The sequence below is a fragment of the Platalea leucorodia genome (genome assembly GCF_965183815.1).
Source record: "Platalea leucorodia genome assembly, chromosome: 2".
Lineage (NCBI taxonomy): Eukaryota > Metazoa > Chordata > Aves > Pelecaniformes > Threskiornithidae > Platalea > Platalea leucorodia.
The window spans coordinates 63,770,675-63,787,377 of NC_138824.1; the positions used below are offsets into that span (position 1 = coordinate 63,770,675).

The 16,703-nt window shown below is 39.1% G+C and overlaps 1 protein-coding gene across 1 annotated transcript in view; it reads left to right on the forward strand.

The window, feature by feature from the left end:
* Nucleotides 1-16,703, forward strand: part of MYO16 (myosin XVI) — a gene marked incomplete at both ends in the record, with an annotated part of 315,156 nt that overhangs the window by 258,635 nt on the left and 39,818 nt on the right. Inside the window, 4 exon segments of the mRNA XM_082305019.1 lie at nt 1,682-1,772; nt 6,778-7,024; nt 11,672-11,979; nt 13,806-15,008. Coding sequence (XP_082161145.1) covers nt 1,682-1,772; nt 6,778-7,024; nt 11,672-11,979; nt 13,806-15,008 — 1,849 coding nt within the window.

Below are 16,703 nucleotides of genomic sequence, written 5' to 3' on the forward strand. Positions count from 1 at the left end.
AACACAAGTAAAATGTGGTTTTTACCACCTTGCCTTCACATACTTTGCAATAACACGAAAAGGCCTATTTTATAGGGAAAAGAGATAGTAGCAGAAAAAAATTTAGAAAGCATTCTAATTTTGCCATTTGAGTGCATCTGATTTTAACTAAAAGGCTAACAGTTGCACCACCATTGTCTGTCAGCTCAAACTTCAGAATGAGAGACTTTTTAAAACATTTGATTCAAAATAATTTCTCTCTAGAGTAGAGAAGGGAAGCCAAGGGACAAAAATGTGCCCCAGTCATTTCTGAATTTTATTAATGGAGTTTATACATGGTATATATGTCCTGGCTTTCTGTAATTCATCATTACCAGTGATGTACATCTGACAAAAGTGTTTGGATTAAAGCCAATTAGTTGAAAAGGTGTGACAATCTCCCTGCTGATAGCTGTGTCCCAGATCTATATTAAAAACAACAACAGTGGAGCAGGATGGTGCAATAAGAAGAGAATGAGCTTGTGAGCTGCAGACAAACAAGAGTTGGAATGAATTTCTGCAATTTCATCCAGACTTGTATTAATTAATCAGTATGCCTATTAGCTGTACAAAATTAATAGCTAGACAGAAGCTATAATCTTCACAGGATAGCACAGTTCCCTGGTACTGGTCCTTTTATTTCTAAGGAGTGAAGGAGTTTCTTCTACAGAATTCCTGAGAAGAAAATGGTATTAAAAAAAGACATTATTTATTCAATTTTTTTAGTTACTTACTGTTTGTAAAGTAGCTTGCTTATGTGTGGTTGGTTTTTTTTTTTTTTTAAGGCTATTAGAAAGGAATGCTTTTGAAGATTATACAGAAAAGAATTTTTAAGGATTGTTTCAGCACGTTCACAAGATATCAAAAGGAAGGTGTTTTCTTTTGGTCTAACTAGCTAAATTTTTCTGTAAAGGAGGAAGAGCATCTAATGGTTGTTATTAAAGCCCTCAAGAGCTAGATGAGTTAAACCAAGCAACTATCAGCACCAGAACAAGCTCATACACTCAATCAATACTTAGGAGATTATTTTTCACAAATGGGTCCGTCTGTCTCTGACTGCTTAGGCTTGATTCTAAAAGGAGACCTGCAGAACAGCTTCAGCAGGCAAGGCTGGGAACTAGGATTTATGATTTTACTGCACATTTGGAATCATTCTCACTAATGGCAGTGAGTTTCTCCCACCCTCAAACTTGGGCTAAATTCTTCCTGTTCCACAGATGGCAGCTGTCTGTTACTGTTTTCTGCTCCATGTGGGTTTATGGCTTGCCACCTTTCTCCTTGCCTACATCCCCCTGCTTTATAAAAGCTAAATCTTATTTTCTATTACATTGTCTAACACATTAGCATAATTACATTTAGAATGCCTTTTTTTTTTTTTCAACCTATATTTAACTTGACGATTGTAGTATTTGTTCTGGATGGTTTTGGAACTGAAGGGGGACTGTGTGTCTGACAGCTTGCTCGTCCTTTCCAAATACACCTTTTATTCAACCCAGTGATACTACCTCTCTGTACAAGTATTGGCATTGTACTGTTCTTAAATTGCAGATCTCATCTCAACCCTTAGCTGGGTTGTATACGTACTATCGATATTTGCCTGTCATTGTTTTGGCCCTTTTTGTTGATGGTGAAGGTTTCCGTGCTGTTTGTATTCTAGATAGGAGTCCGAAAAGTGTTTCTTAAGTACTGGCAAGCTGACCATCTCAACGATTTGTGCCTTCAGCTTCAGAAGAAAATTATAACCTGCCAAAAAGGTAACAATTACAGAACAAGTATTCCTGAGCTGTCACTTCGTACACTGAGGAGAATATTGCATAACAAAAAAATTTTCTCCTCCCTGAATAGTTGCTGTATTTTATACATTTCCCTACAGACATATTTCCAGCTAACTACTTATACAGATTTTTTGAGATTATACTAATATTGGTGATGCTTCCACTTTCTGTCTGTCAAACATAATTTTATGGCAAACTGTTGACTGTAATTAAAACTTAGGGGGTCTTGAATATTTCCTTTTTAAAGCATGTTCAGTGATTTTTCAAGGCATTGATATCACCTTTAATTTCTTGTTGCAAATCAAATAGCGTAACGATACAAAATTGCAATGTGTTAAAATATATCGACAGTGAATACAAAGATAATAATTTAATGTTTAGTTGTCTTTATTTTCCCCTTTTCTTACAGCTTTCATATTTGACAGTGCTCATTTTTTTTATGTTTAGGCACTTTTTCCCCCCTATTATGCCTGCATTTTTACTAAGGTCACACGGACATTTTTTGGCACATTTTTAAAAGGAGGCATTATCCACTGCGTCCTGATTTCCTGTTACTTCTTTTCCATTTCCTATCAAAATCTCAAATAACTGCTGAAAATGTGAATATTGCTTTGTTTGAAGAAGCTTCCTTCACACAATGCATTATTTATCTAATTGGCTGATGTCTGCAACAATTCCCATTTATCACCTTTTTAAAGGAAATTAAAAAGACAAAGACTTATCTTGGGTTTTTTTTAGTCAAATGCGTAATATTGCAGCCTTAAGAATATATAAACTCCTTTCATTTTAACTATCTGTTCTTCACTGTGAGTGTAGAGTGAAAAAGAGGAAACCAAGGGAAAACTTGAAGCAAGTGGAATCAAAATTGTAGCAGTTCAGGAACGAATGTGGAGAGTAATGGTTAACACAGGCCACTGTTCAGCTGGATGTATAACTTGTGCCTGATATTTTATACAAATCACCCTGTTGTATTCACACATTTAGAAAAGCGATAGTGATTTGTCCTCTTTCCCTTCTCATGCTGACTTATCAAAGAAAGGAAATATTTACCTTTCAGAGTCCAATTTGCAAACAGAGTACTTCAATATAACCCTACACCAAAATGTAAAACATCCTTAGATATGTCCATATTTAGCAGAGGTAAGAGAACAGACATCTGCCAAACCCTGCCCAAAGAATGAAGATAATAGGTCTTCTTGGCTCCTTACAAAAATATTCGTTTTGTTTTTGCTTCTAGCCCTCCTTAATTAGGCTAACTTGAAAAGCCATTTTCACCAAAACTATGTGTTCAAAGCTTTTTTCAAAGCTATGACTCACCTGCATGTTTTTTATGATCTGGGAAACGTGAGAAAATCAGGAACTTGCATGAGTAAGTAGTAGCTAAACATCCACTTCATGATGTTAGCTCATGAAATAAGCTGCCCTTTGTCAACAGGTACAATTGTAAACCTGCAGAACTAGCATGCCAAAGAGCTCTGGCAGGTTGAGAATAGGATAGGGTACCTGTGCATTGTTCTTATGTAATCTTAAAATGGGGATCCATAGACTTTTACACTGGGATGGTGATGCTTAGTGAGTAATGGTGTCAGTCCTGCTGCATATCTACATTTTTCTCCCTTCATCCTTTGCATCCAGTGGACTTTGGAAGATAAATCTCTCTTGATAGTGTATTGGCTAATAGCAAAACTAGACAATAATTTCTGTGTCAGGCTAAAAATGTACTATCATATACCCATATAATGACTTGACTCAAAGGGAAAAGAGGTCTTGTCCAAAATTCTTATCAACTGTTTTTACCTCAGTCTTACTAGCAATCACTTCAGCTTTCCCATAAATTTTGGGAAAAACAAAACAAACCAAACCAGATAAGTCTTTTTCTGTTATCCTGAAAGGTAACTTATGCAGGCAAAGGAAGGAGTCAAACTAAAGTGAAAGCATGTGTAGAAACACTTTTTATTTAAAAACAGATCTGTCAATTTAGGGACTTTGTCATATTTTTTTCACACATATGAGAACTACATATGGGAAGTTTTGACCTTACTGAATCACTGAGGAAATTGTTTGTACCTGTAGGAAAGTACAGGATGCTGAAGTTCTCCCATCAGAGCTCATGTAGATTAGGAATTAACTTTAATACATTGTATACACAATAGTTCATACATTTCTCGCATAACCCAGATCCATGGTCTACTTGAATTTTGATTATTGTGATCTTTATCCTTAGGTGAACTGTAAAGCAGTAGATACTTTTCTGCCTTGAGGGTGCTAACCTCAATTATTTTAATTTTCATAAGTGAGAATTATTTTAGATCTACATAAACGAGGAGCAAGTTCAGAAGACAGTACCCGTACAGTGGTAGATGAAACTGAGCAGTAAAGATCTAAGGACGACAATTTCATTTCACAACAGTTTTTGAGGTTATTTTTTGCTCTGTGTTGAACTGAAGACAAAATCTCTCAAATGTTCTCATAGAGAAGGAAATGCGGTGAAATGTCCATTTTCTAATGAAAACCTGAGCTACTTAGTTCACAAAAATATGTGCAAAAGACAAGAGGGGTGTCTGTCTGCCGAGCCTTCCTGACAAAAACCTTGTTGAATGTTTCTTCAAAACATCTCAATTTTGGTGAAAATGCATAGTTCAGAGTAGCTGTACAGTCTCTAAATGCTACAGCTAGCTGTACGGATATCATTTTACTGGACCGTCCTAGCAGGCTACTCTGCATCGTTCATGCCTGTTAACAATCCTACCAGAGAATTGACCTCTATATTTCCTTTTCCTAACCAACCTTAGTGGTGTTACCAACCTTTTTTTTTTTTTTTTGTCAAGGTAAAAGTACACACACACACACACACTTGTAAAAATGTTACTTTAAAATACAGGCTTTTTTCCAAAGTCATCCAGGATTTGATGCTTACCCATTTGTCAAATACCCTATCTGCTCTGCAGCAGAGAAGTTTAAAGAAAATACTGGAAGTGAGGGAACAATTTTTTATTATTAAGCTCTTTTGAATTTTTCATACTTGTGAGCAGTGAACTCTGATAATGTTCTATGCATGTATTCATTACCTTTGCAACAGCAACATTATGAATTCAGACTCAGTAACCTGTACATCCAATGTGAATACTCTTATAAAACTGTCAACAAATAACTTTACTATTAATTCCCTTTTCAACTAAATTGGGTAAGTAAGTGCTTTAATGTTTCAGGGTTTAAAGAAGTCAGATTTTATAGAATGTAGCTAAATGGATTGAAAATGGCATGGTTGGCTGTGATTATAAAAATATAAACCTTCAAAGTTGTCCATTATAAATAATCTCAAAAGTACCTGGACTTGAATGTTTCCAAACCCAGTGAATTTTGGATAGGAGCAGTATTAGTATGTTAACCTTAGGCTTTCTTATGTTTCAATAGCTGGGCACTGAGCAACTCTAAAAAAACCCTTATTTTAAATATCTAAACAAGGACATATAAGGTGGTAGAAAATACCTTACATTGCCCTCAGTTTCAGCTATTTATTTCATTTAATAACATTTTACATTCATAGAAGACTGATTGTATCTTTCTGTTTACATTTTTCCTTTAGATTAATTCAGCTTGACTCTTTGTCATTTGATGTTGTTCTGCAGTGTTCCTAAGACTGACACTTAATTACATTGTTAAAAAGGCCTAATGTATTTTAGCATTTTTTTACCTTCCAGTATTAATAGTAACATTTTCAGTATTTTCCCCCAAACTCAAACCAACATCTTATACAGGCTATTGCCTGCTGACTTCACTTATGAAAAACTTTCAGTGACCAGAATAAGAGTAACCATAATAAGCCATGATGAAGTTTGACCTATTTTTGATACACATAAGCTGATGTACTGAAAATCAACAATATTTCAGGCAACAGGCGAATAATTCTAAAACAGAATCTTCCCTGTGAGGTAAACAGCAGTTATTCTAGATCTGGAAAGAATCAGGATCTTGTGGAACTCACAAAAAAGACCCACAAATAAAGCACCTTTAGTTAGCATATCTCTTCCCTCTAAGCCAAAACATATGCTCAGAGAATACTAATACCACCCTGTTGCAGGTGGAGTGATTAATTTCGTGTCGAATTCATGATGCCCATGGAGGTCCCTGTGCCTTGTGTTTCTGATCAGCTGGGTACTTCTGAAAATTCAGGTGACTAGGTGGTATTTAGGTTGGGTCGAATTTGTTGTAGTGAATGTACATCCTTGGGAAAGTAGTGCAGAAAGCTATTGTAGGAGATACACCAAAATCTTCTCCCAACATAAGGCTGACAAAGAGTGTGAAAAATAGGCCTAATAGATATATAAAGCTGATGCAATGCAGATGAAAATTTTAAACTGAAAAATGCAGACATGATGTGACAGATACATTTGAGAAATTAGCATTAAATGAATTTAATTTTTTTTGCTGAAAGGAAATGAGCAACAAAAGGTCTTTAAGTCTCATTAAAAAAATCTTGTGTCAGTTTTGATTTTTTTTAGGTATACCGAAATATTTAAAGCATTTTTTTCAGTTGACTAAAACCAAACAATCATTTGATTCCTACTGTATTCGATGCAAGAATCATGTATTCAGGGTTTTATTTTGAAACAAATGGTCTTTTGACCTTTGCAGTGTAAATGTATGCTTTCACAATCTGTAGCATACATCCAAGTTTCCAGTTTTAATGTAATAAAAAATAATGTTCAGTGAAAGTAAACATTTTGAGTTGTGATAGCCCAAATTTATAAATTAATTTACTGTCAGTACTTTGTTTTAAGCACTGGCAGTCGAAAACAGAAAAGAAAGAGTTCCATTTTAATATGTTATTTATATGCCATCAAATTTCTTTCATTCTTTGTATAAGACATTGACAGATCTTGATTTGCCCATGTTTACAGCAGAACACACAGTAATATTAAGTTATTCACCAATTAATTAGCTGTCTTTCATTGGTCCATATTTTCCCCTTCTGTTATGGTAGTTGTAAGAGGATTTCTAGCTCGCCAGCGCTTGCTACAGAAGATGAGTATCAAACAGCAAGAGGTCACTTCGATCAAAAGCTTCTTGCAGAACGCCGAGGATATGGGATTGAAAACATATGATGCCTTGGTCATTCAAAATGCTTCTGACATTGCTCGGGAAAATGACCGGCTCCGCAATGAGATGAACGCTGCTTACCACAGGGAAAAGTTAGAGGCTAGAAACAGACCGGAAGAAGGCCACAAAAGGTAAGATGACAAAACATCTACTGTGAAGAATTAAAGCATTTCTTCAGTTTTAATGATTTTCTTCCCTGCTTAGAAAGTCATAGAAATGACTGAGGAATTGCAAGAGGATTCTCAAGTATATACTCAGCCCAAATCAATGTTAGACCCTATTTTTTTTTTGTATATCAGGTAATTAAGTCTAGAAATTAAGAACACCCTAATATCCTATTCAGGGGACACTGAGCTTTGTAGGAACTTATTCAAGTCTCTGAGGCATTTATTTTTTACAGAAACATTTTTTAATTCTACGATAAGTAGATTGTAGTTGAACTTTCATCAAATCAAACAAACAAAAGAAAAATTCCTCTAACTTAAAATTCCAACATTAGGAAATTGCCAAGATAAGAAGGCATTAAAATACAATAAAGTCCAGACTAAGAAATCCTTATTATGCATTGAACATAGGTAGATTGATTTTGAGGAGGATTCACAGAATGATAGAATGGTTTGGGTTGGACGGGACCTTAAAGATCATCTAGTTCCAACCCCCCTGCCATGGGCAGAGACATCTGCCACTAGACCAGGTTGCTCAAAACCCCATCCAACCTGACCTTGAACATTTCCAGGGAGGGGGCACCCACAACTTCTCTAGGCAACCTGTACCTCACCACCCTCATTGCAAACAATTTTTTCCTTATGTCCAATCTAAACCTACCTTCTTTTGGTTTAAAGCCATTACCCCTTGTCCTATCACTACATGTTCTTGTAAAAAGTCCCTCTCCGGCTTTCCTTTAGGCCCCCTTCAGGTACTGGAAGGCTGCTGTAAGGTCTCCCTGTAGCCTTCTATTCTCCAGGCTGAACAAGCCCAACTCTCTCAGCCTGTCCTCATAGGAGAGGTGCTCCAGCCCCCTGATCATCTTCATGACCCTCTTCTGGACTCGCTCCAACAGGTCCATGACCTTCTTATGTTTGGGGCCCCAGAACTGAACGCAGTACTCCAGGTGGGGCCTCCCGAGAGCAGAGGGGAAGAATCACCTCCCTCAACCTGCTGGCCACGCTTCTTTTGATGCAGCCCAGGATACGGTTGGCTTTCTGGGCTACAAGAGCACATTGCCAGGTCATGTTGAGATTCTCATCAACCAATACCCCCAAGTCCTTCTCCTCAGAGCTGCTCTCATTCCATTCTTCCCAGCCTGTATTTGTGCTTGGGATTGCCCTGACCCATGTACAGGACCTTGCATTTGGCCTTGTTGAACTTCATGAGGTTCGCACAGGCCCACCTCTCCAGCCTGTCAAGGTGTCTCTGGATGGCACCCCTTCCCTCCAGTGTGTCGACCACACCACACAGCTTGGTGTGGCTGGCAAACTTGCTGAGGGTACACTCAATCCCACTGTCCATGTCACCAACAAAGATGTTAAACAGCACTGGTCCCAGTACCGACCCCTGAGGAATGCCACTCATCACTGATCTTCACTTGGATATTGAGCCATTGACCACAACTCTTTGAGTGCGACCATCCAGCCAATTCCTTATCCACTGAGTGCTCCATCTGTCAAATCCATGTTTCTCCAATTTAGTGACAAAGATGTCACGCAGGACAGCATCACGTGCTTTGCACAAGTCCAGGTAGATGGCATCGGTTGCTCTTCCCTTATCCACCAACACTGTAACCCCATCATAGAAGGCCACCAAATTTGTCAGGCACAATTTGCCATGTGCCTTAGCGTAGTTTCCAGGAGGATCTGCTGCATGATCTTTCCGGGCACGTAGGTGAGACTGACTGGCCTGTAGTTCCCCGGGTCTCCCTTTTTTCCCTTTTTAAAAATGGGCGTTATGTTTCCCCTTTTCCAGTCAGTGGGAACTTCACCGGACTGCCACGACTTCTCAAATATGATGGATAGCGGCTTAGCGACTTCATCCGCCAGTTCCCTCAGGACCTACAGGTGCATCTCATCAGGTCCCATGGACTTGTGCACCTTCAGGTTCCTTAGATGGTCTCAGACCTGATCTTCTCCTACAGTGGGTGGTTCTTCGTTCTCCCAGTCCCTACCTTTACATTCTGTGACTTGGGCAGTGTGGCTAGAGCACTTGCCAGTGAAGACTGAGGCAAAAAAGTCATTGAGTACCTCAGCCTTCTCCATATCCTGGGTAACCAGGTCTCCCATTTCCTTCTGGAGAGGGCCCACAATTTTCCTCATCTTCCTTTTATCACCAATGTACCTATAGAACTTTTCTTGTTGCCCTTGACATCCCTGGTCAGATTGAATTCTATCAGGGCTTTAGCTTTCCTAACCTGATCCCTGGCTGCTTGGACAATTTCTCTGTATTCCTCCCAGGCTACCTGTTCTTGCTTCCACCCTCTGTAGGCTTCCTTTTTGTGTTTGAGTTTGTCCAGGAGCTCCTTGTTCATCCATGCAGGCCTCCTGGTGTCTTTGCCTGATGCATCATCTTTGTTGGGATGCATCCCTCCTGAGCTTGGAGGAGGTGATCCTTGAATATTAACCACCTTTCTTGGGCCCCTCTTCCCTCCAGGGCTTTATCCCATGGTACTCTACCAAGCAGATCCCTGAAGAGGGCAGGCTGCTCTCCTGAAGTCCAGGGCAGCGAGCTTGCTGTGTGCCCTCCTCAGTGCCCTAAGGATCCTGAACTCCACCATTTCATGGTCACTGCAGGCAAGGCTGCCCTTGAGCTTCACGTTCCCCACCAGCCCCTCCTTGTTGGTGAGAACAATGTCCAGCATAGCACCTCCTTGTTTTCTCCACTATCACTTGGAGAAGGAAGTTACTATCAATGCATTCCAGGAACCTCCTGGATTGCTTATGCCCTGCTGTGTTGTCCCTCCAACAGATATCAGAGTGATTGAAGTCCCCCATGAGGACCAGGGCTTGTGAATGTGAGGCTGCTCCTATCTGTCTATAGAGGGCCTCATCCACTCAGTCTTCCCGGTCGGGTGGCCTGTAGCAGACCCCCACCATAATGTCACCTGTCCCTGCCCTCCCTTTAATCCTGACCCATAAACTCTTGGTCGGCTCCTCATCCAGTCCCAGGCAGAGCTCCATGCACCCCAGCTGGTGACTGACATAGAGGGCGACAACCCCTCATCGTCTCCCCTGCCTGTCCTTCCTAAAGAGCCTGTATCCTACCATTCCAACACTCCAGTCATAAAAGCCATCCCACCATGTCTCTGTGACGCCAATAAGATCATGGCCCTGCAGGCGTGCGCACATCTCTAACTCTTCTTGTTTGTTCCCCATGCTTTGTGCATTTGCATAGAGGCATTTAAGTTGGGCCCCCAATTCTTTCCTCTTATTTAAAAATAGGCAAATGTTTTTTGTTTAACTCCCATCAGAGTTTTCAGGACTACCTGTTTTACAAATCCAGCAAATGCTGGAGAGCCTTTCTCTAGGAACTGAGTCCCTGGTCTCTTTTCTCTCAGATAGCTGAATGGGCAGAGGTAGCATTTGCATTTAATAGGTATGTGTCTACAGCAGGAATGTGTCTGTAACTTGCTGGACATATAAATGTTTATTTTTCCATAGGAACTTAATTTTCATCCAGAACAACTCCCTTTGCTTTCATTGCTTTTGTCAGTGACTTTTATTAAAGTGAAAATGGCAGTGCATCTGCTTAATTAGCTCCAAATATCCCAGTGATTACATATTGGAGGAAATGCCTTTGTAGGAAAGACTGTAATTAAACATTACAGTGAAAACAAATTATCTGCTGAGCACCATGCTTTCATCTTTAGCTATTTCATTTACTACATGGGCAGCTGGCTATATCCTGTGCATGAATTCCAGCTCTGCTGGTGATATGCCATGCAGAAATACAATTTAAAAAAACAAATGCTTGGGGATTTTGTTTGTAAAATGACGGTATAGACATCTTCTATCTAGTACATTACCTCTCTAAGTTAAAAGGTTTTCAACATTTTGATTTTTGGAGGAATAAAATGTTAAAAGAATTTTTGTAAAAAATCAATTTGTTGGAAGCAGCTGATAAACATAATTTCTCAATACGTATTGAAGTAGCAAAAAAAGGAAAAAATCGGAATAAGTACAACTCCAACACTTCATTTGAAATAACTAAACATAATGTCATAATTAGAATTATTAAAATGATAACTAATAATTAAGCTTAAACAGGAAGATATATAGATATCCGGGTGGAATTGTTCAAGCAGCAAATGTAGCTGGTTAAAAAGGTCATCTAATATTTTAAAGATTTGCATTATCTAAATGGAATTTATAGTTGTCTTTTTAGAAAATAATGATAAAGGCTCAGCATTTGCTGCCTCAGTAACTTTCTATTAAAATGGATTTCCCAGAAATTATCATTCAGATTGAAAACCCAGCTTTTGATTGTGTGTAACAATCAAAGTGTGAACAATTCATTCAGTGAATGTCTGATCAACAATATGAAACTGCCTAAGGAAGGCTGCATTTGTGTGAAAAAGGGCCAGTGTCCTGATTTGTCATGAAACAGGAAATGGAAGAAAGCTAGCAGCTTGATCTGGATTTGTTTGTCAGAAGATTACTACACACATCCCCTCGACACAGCAGGGGAGTTGTGAGATTGTTTACCAAAAAGCTGTTGTTATGTTTGCATGAACAAGTTCATTGTTATCGCTTGAATAATGCATCTGGACCTCTTTTCTGTGTTTTCAGAGCTGAAGACAAGGGTGGGAAGGTCTCTGAGGACAGCTTTGCCGGCTGTCGAACGCCTAAGCACTTTCATTCCAGCTCCGTCCCTATCCCCATGGCAGTGGACGGCTTGGTACATTCTGTGGCTGGGTCATCCATCAGATCCCCCTCCCTGCACTCTGTGTTCAGCATGGACGATAGCAATAGCCTGCCATCACCAAGGAAACAGCCTCCTCCCAAACCAAAGAGGGACCCCAACACACGACTGAGCGCTTCGTACGAGGCTGTTAGTGCTTGCTTGTCGGCAGCTTCTAAGGAAACCCCTAATGAAGGTTAGGCATAAAGGGAGAAACAGTCGCAAATGTTACTCTAGGTTATTGATTTATTCTTTCCACTTTGATCCTTTTAAACACAGTCAAGCGCCTTTGAAAAGTCCTGCTTCCCTGAAATATTTCAATGGCAGTAAATAAAATTAGTCAATTTGTCATTTTTTTCCAAATCAGCAAATATTACTCATGTTCTAATTACCTAGTTTGTCAACAACCAAAACCTATTTGCAGAACTCCCTCTAAAGACAAATGATCTCTGTCAGCTTAAGCTATTCCACCCCACTGACCATTTTATTTCACCTTTTAAACTGTATGTTAGAATACCTTGCATCACTAAAACAGAATGCTGGAATCTTGAATTTTGCCAAGTCAAACATTAAACTTTATCCTACTTTTTCTCTATGTTCACATGAATTACTTATGCATTCAGTGGTTTATGTTCGTGCCATAACTTGCTTACAGTGAATTTTTTGTTTAGAAGGAAAGTGCTATTAAAGTCCCAAAGTGTCTCAATGCATTATAGTGCATATAGAATGATTTTGAGTTCAGTTGTTCTATTCTCCTTCACCCTTGAAAGGAATGAGTAGAAGATGAAGGGGAGGAATGCATTCTGCTTTTCCTTGATAAGCCTGGCTTGTCATGCTTTGTGTAAAGGATCCTCTAGGCTTATCAGGGAAGATCCTTCAGGTTGGGTTTAAAGCTATGTATAACCATTCTCTAATCCTGCATACAATGGATGGAAACCTTTGCAGCTCCCTCTTGCAAAATAATTACTGTTCTCACGTCCAGTTCATTAGATGCAAGGCCATTTTTCTTAACCTCTTCCTTCCTCGTTCAAGCTCGGTGTGAGGAGAGATGAACTGTGTCCAATATACTTTTAAACTAGCATGGCTTAAGGAGCTCCGTAGTGGTTTCAGCTTTCTGTGCCCAGCTCTGCAAGAGATGATTGATTTAACCAAAAAGCTCTAGCAGAGGTTTTTGAGAGAATGACAATTTATATATACATGTATGCTCTTAACACTAATGCTTATATACACTCACAAAGCAACTTTGGAATTCTTCTCATATGTATGAAACAATAGGGCCAGTTTCCCTGCTGTATACTCATTTTCCAAGAATTATGCCAGTTTCCTGAGTCTTTGCCCAAAACCAGCTCTGATTTACACCATATAATTTTGAACTTAAAAGACCAATCACCTAGGTATCTAGTCTCTCCGCTCCATACGTGCCTGGAGGCTGTGAAAAGACATCTAGCTTAGTTAACTGTATACTCAGTTGGGGAATTGCCCTTAGGCTATGGGATTCCCTAACTTTATAAATTATTTCCACACTTGCAGTACAAAAGAAGAAGAGATAGGCATAATATCTGCCTATAATTAGAGTTTTATAGATATTACATAAAAGGGGGATACTTCAGTTACCAGCAATAACATGGTGTCAAAGTAGCACCATGCTGAAACTCCTAGTTAAAAGCATGCCCCTCTCCCTTGGGGCAAAAGGAATAACAAGCACGTATTTCCATGTGTTACAGACCTTGCAGTGAACATTTGGATTCAGAAGGTATCTCCTCAGGCATCACATCTTCTAGTGGCAGTAGAGATTACCAAAGCAGATTATATGCCCAAGTAGCAAAAGCTTGTGGTTTGGAAGCTGAAAGTTCTGCATTTCATTCCTTGAAATATTTATACTTTTGACTGAATCCATGTGTTTGTGACTGCTGCTCATTGTAAAACTATATAGGCAACATTTGAAGGCTTAAAGTACTAGACCTGTGAAAGAAAAAACTGACTTTGATCTGTTAATAATACAAACCTTTTTCACTTTCCTAGTACTGACCCGTCCAAGGCCACACAGTGATGACTATAGTACCATGAAAAAAATACCTCCCAGAAAACCAAAACGAAGTCCCAATACAAAACTTAGTGGCTCTTATGAAGAAATACCTGGCCAAAAACCTGGGGATGTAAAACAGACAAGCACAGTAGCTAAACCGGGTGGCTATGACACTGTGACAGTACAGAGAGCAGCTTCTGCTGATGGGCCACAACGTGGCATGTTGAGTCTCTATATGTCACAAGAAGAGGAGGAAAATGAGCCTGTCTATATTGAAATGGTAGGGAATGCAATGAAAAGCAGTTCTGCTGAAGCAGAAAGCCCAGAACAAGGAGAGTCTGTATATGAAGAAATGAAGTATTTTCTACCAGAAGAAGGAAGCAATGGTAACGGAATAATTCCAGTAGTGACTGGATCTTCTCCTTTGTTGTTTGAAAGCAAAAAAAATGTTAACATTGAAGATGGAACATTGGATGGAAACAATCAAGCGGCTTTGATCTATAAAGACTCATGTGACATTCCAGCCCCTTTCCCTAACTTGCTGCCCCACAGGCCACCACTTCTTGTATTTCCTCCAACCCCTGTCACATGTTCACCTGCTTCTGATGAATCACCCCTAACACCATTAGAAGTCAAAAAGCTTCCTGTCTTGGAAACCAACCTAAAATACCCTGTGCAGTCAGAAAGCTCAAGTCCGTTATCACCACAGTACTCCAAAAGTCAGAAAGGGGAGCATGAAAGACCAGCATCTCCAGGCTTGGTTGTGTTCAATGTTTCCAGCAAAGTGACTCCTCCTTCCACACCACCTCCTCCTCTCCCACCACCCCCTCCTCCTGTACCACCTCCTATTTCCTACCGGGCTTCCACACATTTTGCGTTTCCTCCAGAGACTTGTGCTAGTTTTCTGATTAATACAGGGAAAACCGGTACAAACTCAGATCTGTCAAAAGTACCTCAGAGACCAAATCCTGCTCAGCTTGGATGCTCCTCTTCTCCATTCTCCAAACTGCCTTACTCCCCAAAGGTGGCAAGAGCAGATCACAGGAAATTGAACTCAAATTCATCATCTTCATTTCCATACAGCCCTACAAACTCAAGGTCATTGACCAGTCCCCTTGATGAGTTAACTAGCTTGTTCAACTCAGGACGGAGTGTGCTACGAAAATCTGCAGCAGGACGTAAGATCAGGGAGCCAGAAGGTAAGACAGATCTCTGTGCTTCTGTATACTGTATTTCTTCTGCACCAAAACTTTGTTATATTGGAAGCTGATAGAGTAGGTAAAAATACAAAACAAAATCATCGTTTGTATTTTTTTAAAGAAAGATCTGTTGTAGTCATAAGAAACACATATAGAAAAGAGAGTGCATATAAAAATTATAGGTCTTCAGGTTTTCTCTGAGATGTCAACTTTTCTTTTACCAAAATGTTTGTATGACACAAATTCAAATGGATTATTTTTAACATTCCAATCAGTCTCAGTAAAATAAACACAGATGTTACATCATATGAAAATGAATTTATGGTATCAATCTATAAAAATACTTTGAATGAAATATATGGCTAGGTGTCTGGTAGATAGCATGTACTTTAATTTGAAGACTTTCTTTTAAGGTTTCATTATTTCATTTCCATGAAATTCTGAATTTGGTGATACAGCCATTATTATTCTCCTAAATAAAGTTGAGACAAAGAGTCATGCAGCAAACTATTTATTTCCCTTTTCTATCCTTTTATTCTTACCTTTCCTGTCATTTACATACACTTGTGTACATACCCAGAGATTACTTGGTATCCTGGCTTTCTGGCATCTGGAGAACATCTCTTATACCTAGTGGAAAAGGCAACTGTAAAAAGAAGCAAAACTTGCCATTTTGCTAAAGGTTTTTGACACCACAGTCCTCAGACCTTGTCACTTAATTATTTACCCTGTCCAGGTAATAAGGGGTTTAATGTTGTTACCGAAATAAATCTGTGGATCATATGAATACCGAAGATTCATCCTGATGTTAACAAACAGATTCAATTAGCTGCCCTGTAAGGGTGAGATGCTTCTGACCTAGCTTTGTCCGTCTAAAAGCTCAATATGTGGGCATCAAATCCTTAGGCTATGAAGAGACAGTCCTTTTGAGAGTTTAATTCCTCCCATATATCTTTCTCCACTGGGTATGAGGAAAGCCTAGATGATTAAACTAGTAGAGTTGTAACTCCTAAGTGATTAAAGTTGAAATAAATCCTGGTTCTGCATATCAATTACAACGCTGACTCCAGTCTTCAAATTACTTTTCTGATTTAAAAAAAGAGTCTCCTATCGAAAATAGTCAGTGCACTGTATACAGAAACTTCTCTCCCTAGTAGCATCTCCCAAACACAAAATTTTAGGAATTTAAAATTCAGAGTGATAAAACCTCTAGACTGTTTTCTCTGCTTCTTCATTTCTGTCTGTCCAAACAGCTTGTCTTAATCAAGAGCTGTGTGCAGCATATTCAAAATGGGCAATATGAAGTCCCATTTCTGGAATATAAAACAAAACAGTAGAGAATGGGATAGATTACCTTCTTATTCATTGTCCGTTTTCTTAAATATATACGGTTCCATTAATTTCAGTATCATATCCTTATTTAAGCAGTTATAATAGAACAGAAGCAGGTGTTTGTGCTTAGTCTAGATATGTGTATGTCTGTCTGTGTGCCACCCTATCTCTCTGTTCCTATGAACCCTGGCAGCCTTCAGCCAAAACTCCTTTCAACCGAATACAACAAGGAGATAAAGGTCTCAAAACTAATGCAGTTTCTACAGGTTTCATGAAAGTTAGTGGCTAGGTGGAGATGAGAGACACATACTGGGAGAAAGGCTCCTACCAGCTATCAGAGAAAGCATTGTGGACAGAATCCTT